Source organism: Miscanthus floridulus, chromosome 4 (assembly GCF_019320115.1).
Source record: "Miscanthus floridulus cultivar M001 chromosome 4, ASM1932011v1, whole genome shotgun sequence".
NCBI classification, from domain to species: Eukaryota; Viridiplantae; Streptophyta; class Magnoliopsida; order Poales; family Poaceae; genus Miscanthus; species Miscanthus floridulus.
In genome coordinates, this window is record NC_089583.1 from 5,273,260 (window position 1) to 5,279,259 (window position 6,000).

The 6,000-nt window shown below is 45.8% G+C and overlaps 1 protein-coding gene across 1 annotated transcript; it reads right to left on the reverse strand.

Moving 5' to 3' along the window:
• Positions 1-1,539: 1,539 nt before the first annotated feature.
• On the reverse strand, positions 1,540-2,625 carry LOC136547955 (uncharacterized). Its single transcript, XM_066539632.1, has one exon. The coding sequence runs from the start codon at positions 2,623-2,625 to the stop codon at positions 1,540-1,542; it is 1,086 nt and encodes a 361-aa protein (XP_066395729.1).
• Between the last annotated feature and the right edge of the window lie 3,375 nt (positions 2,626-6,000).

The following is a 6,000-nucleotide window of genomic DNA, read 5'->3' on the forward strand; positions in this document are numbered from 1 at the left end:
AAACATCTTAGATCTAGATTTTATCTAGAAATGTTTCGTGCGATGAATTAGAATCACTTTATAAAATCATTTGGCTATCAGGCTAGATTCTAACTCAAAATAAATGTTTTTTATATAAAAGTCATATAAATAAAAGTGGGATGCCTCCGAAAATGAAGGTCATTTTCAGAGGCGGACCCCTTAAAAGGCTTGCCTGTGTTAATATGGCCAAGCCCACTTGCAATTAGAAAAGCCCATCTCAGCCCGACATCATGCTCTGAGTATATATACAAAGATTTAGGGTTTATCTCATTCTTACCTCTCTCTCCGCCACGCACCGCTCCCTCTCTCTTGCCATATCTCTCCTCTCTCTCTCTCTCACCGAAGACGGTGTTTGGGACCAGCTCATGCACAGTGGCGCAAGGCCGTGACCCTGTGGCGGTGGGATCCAGTTGCGGAGGTGCGTGGAGGAGGCTCGCTGGTGTGGCAGAGCGGTGCACACAGCGCTTTGGTGGCGGGCTCCACAGCGAGGAAGGCAGCGGCGGCGCGGGTTGGTGGCTAGCGGGCTCAGCGCTAGGCTCCAGAACGAGCTTAGCGGGCTTTCACTTTTTTTTTTCAAATCTATTTTCGCAAGCGGGCATTTGTGCCCGCCTCTGTTGATTTTATTAACGCAGGTGGGTGTTGCGCACGCCTGCGTTGATTTTGATTGACACAGGCTTTTGCCTGTAGGCGGGGACCTGTTGCCAGGCTCGCGAAATCAAATTTGACAGCTTGGGAAAAGACTCCTGTAGTAGTGTTATTTACTGAATAAGTTGGATCCCAGAAACTGTAGGCAGACATAAGTGACAGAACCTTCAAATGGGGCAATGTCATACCTACCAGTTTTTAACTCAGGGTTCACCGGTTGATATTTCTATTAATCTCACTAACTAATATTTTGCTCATCGTATGACTAAATTTTCCTTTCCAACTCTTCGCCTTTCATGGCATAAATACTGAAAGTAATACTTGTACAAACTTTATACAAATAAAATTGGAACTAACTGAAAGATTGAATTGTTCTTAAAGATGAGAAGAGATTCCAGGTGAGCTTGCCAAACATTAAGTGAGTATCGCAGATTAGCAGAAAAGTTAACATGGCATAAATCATGGACTAGAAGCCCACCACAGTCGTGAAAGTATTGTGAGAAGAGATATACTAATTGATCATGATATCTATGTACAAAAACTGGTACTTCTAAGAAATGTAAAAAGGCTCCTTACTTAAACTATCCAACTGGACACAAGGCAGAGTAAATGATCACGATGCTCAACTTAATGATCATGACTAACTCTTCAACTGACAAAAAATAATTTGGAAATCCACTCCATGACCAGGAGAAGCCGACAGCAGCAGGATTCATGCTAATGATATGGATCAATCATCCATGGCATCTTCATCATGCGGTGACAATATGCCGTTAGCAAGATCTGAAAAGATTAAACCATGCTATATCTCATTTCACACATACTTAGCATATGCATCTCATATATATATATATTTTAAAAAAGGCACAAAGGTTAGTACCTTGGAGTGTAGAAGCTCATGTAAGGTAAGATCCGGTCGTAGTTTTCCCTTTTACCTACTTTCTTCACCTTCCTCGACTTGATGTCGAGTGTGAATACTCCCGCTTCATCACTGATGAAAATAGTATATGTGCCTTCGATCAAGCCAACCACTTCAGGCCGCTGCTTGTCACTTCTTGGGAGTAGTGTCTTGAGCTCCATGACCATGTGTTGTTCCCACCTACCGATGCCATTGTTAGCATGGGCTTGCCATGACCACATGTAGATGCAATGGTCCAACACGGCGACAAATCCTAGTTCTCCATCATCTAGCTCCATGGCAACCGATCCCATCACACATGGCGAGTCGATCATAGAAAGCTCATGTCCGCGCAAGTCGTACTTAAGCAAGCTTACGCCATACTGAAAGCTGAAGTAGAGAGCGTTTCCGATAATAAGAGCCGGTCTCGGGTCGACATAGTAATCAACATCAATGGAGATCATGGAGCTCCACACCCCGGCCTCGGAAGAGTACATGGTCACCCATGTCTTATATTGGTAGTCGGCCTGTTCCGTCCCGCAGTAGACCACAAGGAACGCACCGGCGTGGCAGTCAAGGTGGTCGCAGCCGTCCACGGCGCACAGCACAGCCCCGGTACTGTAGGTGCGCGGGTATTTGGGCACGCTCAGTTTCTTCTGGTCGCCGGCAATCGGATCCCACACAATGAGCCCGCCCGTGGCCTCGATTAGCACGCGGCCGTGGCGACAGTCGACCGCGTGCGCCCAGCTGAGTCCGCTTCTGTCGAAAGTCAGCAGCGGGGACACGGGAGAAGCTGCGGTGGTGGAAACGAATGGGGGGATCGGGCCTGGAAAATTAGGGTGGTTGTTGTGGAAGTAGCCGAGGAGGGGCGGCGCTCGGTGGAGCGCGCGGTAGCGGCGGAGGAAGCCGGGGTCGGAGAGGATGCGGCGCCAGGGCTTGCACACGAGCGCGGCGCGGAAGAGGTGCGCGGGCTCGGCCGGCGGGATGCGGAGGAGGATCTCCTCGACGAGCTCCTCCATTAGCGCAGGAGGCGAGCGAGGGCGGCGGCTCGGCGGCGCCATGTCGCGGATCCGCCGGTTGGATGCGATGCGAGATGAACAGATGATGCGCACGTGCACGCCGGCTTTTGGAGTTGCACTTGTGTTCGGCTTCGACCGTCTTGAACGCCAGGGACTGCTAAGTGGGGCCAAAGAACAAATCGGGCAGAAACGGAACACTTTTGTGTGCCGTATTTTAGAAATTGGAAATATTTTTTTGGATGATTGATTGCAGAATTAGAAGTGATGTATCGGAGTTTTTGAAGAATTTCACATAAACAGTTCGGTCTCTGTGAAGTTCGGGGTGCAATTATTTTGATTTAATGCCTCAAAGGGGCTCCAATATATGCTCTCGTCAAAGATATATATACTCCATAGCACTAATTGACGAGTTGATGCAAAAATAAGTGGTTCACAAAATTTGGACTTAAGTTTTTTTACAAGGACTGAGATAGACCGCGGTGCGACCCATTTCTCCCCTTGTCATACGCCCTTCTTCCTCACCGTGCTCCCTTCCTTCCCCAATCCCGCCTCCTCCCCTGCCGTCGCCGGCGAGCGGCAGCCTCGCTGCCGGCCACGCCGCCCGCCTCCTCCCCCGCCGTCCCCGGCCAGCGGCAGCCTCGCTGCCAGCCACGCCGCCCACCTCCCGCCCCCGCCGCTCCGCCCTCTCCTCCCTTAACCTCACAAAAGCTCGTCAGAGTTGTCCTCGTCTTCGCCCCTCAACCCCGCCCACCCTAACCACATTAGATCGCCGACGAGCACCGCCACGACGCCCCCAGCCAACCCCGCCCAACCGGTTGTCCCCACCCCACCCGCTCGGCAGCGCCCCTGCCGCCTCGCTCGCCGCCTTCAACCCGCCACCACCGCCGTGTCGCGGTCGCTGCCCCCCAAAACCTCCTTCTAGAGTTGTCGATGATGTCGGGACCCTAACCCTAGAACCCTAGCTTGCCACCAGGGTCTTCGTCTCCGGTGGGGCGCCGACGCGGGCGGATGGTCTGCTCCATGCGGAGCGCGACCGGTTGTCTGTTTGAGTTTGTGTTTTTACAAGGGGACTTACAGTTGTTGAGTTTAGAAATGGCAACATATTTTTAGAGCCCAACTATTAAACTCTGAGTCCGACGGCCCAAAACATGTACTAGTCCCATCATGATCTTACTGTCTTTGTTTGAGAAACAAATATAGGAAACTTTTTATTTACAAGGTTTATGTTGCAACGGGAGAAAAAAATTGCCATTAGCTAACATATCTCGGGTTCACCATCAAGTTGGCAAGGGAGCCGGAGTTGTAGACTATTCCGGTGTAGTTAGTGGCAAGCTAGCTACATCACGAGTGAAAATTGAGTTCACTAAGAATTGTTAAAAAATATATCACTGGGAGTTTTGGACCACATATTGTTTATTCTTCGATTGATGCTCTTTCCAAGCAAAGTCTCACAACATTAAACCTCACAAAACTTATGAGTGCAGGGAATGGCAGTAGCGATCGAATTCTGGTGGGAATAATCAACTTTGTTCGTTCAAAAAAGGAATCATCAATTTTATAATGTTTTATTAAAGGCTCATGCTTTTTTGTTGATCCTTTTATGGTTATGTCACCGATGATACGTGGATTTGGGAACTGGTTTGTTCTCCTCTCTACGAAGAGATTCAAGCAATCCATCTAACCTTAGGAAGCCAATGCGTGGGATCACATTGGTAGCCTAGCCTGGTCTGATTTCTCAAAAGCAGTCATGATTGGTCTTGTACCTTACATTGATATTATGCCAAAAGGTCCTATCTCAATCGATCTAGAAAGAAGAACTAGAAGATCCACCAAAAAGATGGAACTACGGGTGAGAGAAGGAACTATGATAAATTTTACTGGAGGTGTGCCTTCTTCCCTTCCGGCAAACATAAAAGAGAGATACGAAGGAGCCAGTGAAGCCCCCAAATCCTGGCTTCACCGGCTTCGCCATCTTTCCAGTGTATTTTGGACTGAAGAGAGAAAATATCTTTTTCTGTAGTGCCGCACAGTGAGTCAGTGACACTACTACAGTGCGTGTCATAAGAAGTTGAAGCTGGAGGAGCCATTGCCAAAGAGGGCCTTTGTAGTCCACAATTTGTTTTCTTTTGGTGCAGCCTTTTATGAGAAGTCTAGAGTAGTATTTTCCTGTTTCGTATTTATTTTCCCTTCCCATATCCTCTATCGTTCATTTTTGAAGCTTTCCATATGGATATTTTTATTATTTCTTTAATAACTGATGTGCAGTTCTCACGCACAAGAAAAACAACTTCAACCAATCGACATTTCTAGAGAAACTATATAAATTTAAGGGGTAATGATGCAATTGGCCTTGTTTTCGATGGACTGATGACTGATCCATATAAGAAAACAGGAAAAATAACCATTCAGTCCAGAATTCACAAATGAGCATGTGCCTTTTACTTCTATGATAGCATAACTTTGACACCATTTTCCAAGTTTTCATCAAAATTATAAAACATCTGAGTTCCACCTATTAGATCATGCCCTTCATTTTTTTACAAATGGTAAACATCTTCCTGTGAAATCAAACTGTGGTTCAGATTTGGTATCTCCAAGTGTTTGTCGAAGAAATGTGACACACTGAGTCTGCTACTTGACAGCACCCTCCTGAAGATCGGACCAATTTGATAACAAAATTTCGTGAAAGGGAAATGGCAGATAGATAGACTACACATGATTTTAGTTGAGACTTTTCCCTGTGTGCCCTTATAAAAGTTCGTAATCCCCTGTGTGTCCCTGAAAAAATTCAGCGGTCTTCAGCGCCACTACTCCAACTTTTTCGTGTCATCCATGCCACTTCCGTCAGTTTGGGCTCTAACGCCGTTAAACTGCAGGTGTGAAAAGACGAAAATGCCCTTAAGTTCAAATATGTTATTAATTTTTTTTGAGCATCTTAACGACTTCAAATGAAAAAACTCAAAACTAGAAAGTTGTAGATCTCGTCGAGATCTATAATTTTCATATAATTTTTTTTTTCATTTAATTTCGCAAAAAAAATAATATAATTTTTCTAAGATATATTAATCATATCAAATCATATTTTTTTTGCGAAATTAAATGAAAAAAAAAATTATATGAAAATTATAGATCTCGACGAGATCTACAACTTTCTAGTTTTGAGTTTTTTCATTTGAAGTCGTTAAGATGCTCAAAAAAAATTAATAACATATTTGAACTTAAGGGCATTTTCGTCTTTTCACACCTGCAGTTTAACGGCGTTAGAGCCTAAACTGACGGAAGTGGCATGGATGACACGAAAAAGTTGGAGTAGTGGCGCTGAAGACCGCTGAATTTTTTCAGGGGCACACAGGGGATTACGATCTTTTATAAGGGCACACAGGGAAAAGTCTCATTTTAGTTCCAAGTATCTGAATT

Coding starts and splice junctions, on each gene's coding strand:
- LOC136547955 (XM_066539632.1), bottom strand. CDS start 2,625: ATGGCGCCGCCGAGCCGCCGCCCTCGCTCGCCTCCTGCGCTAATGGAG.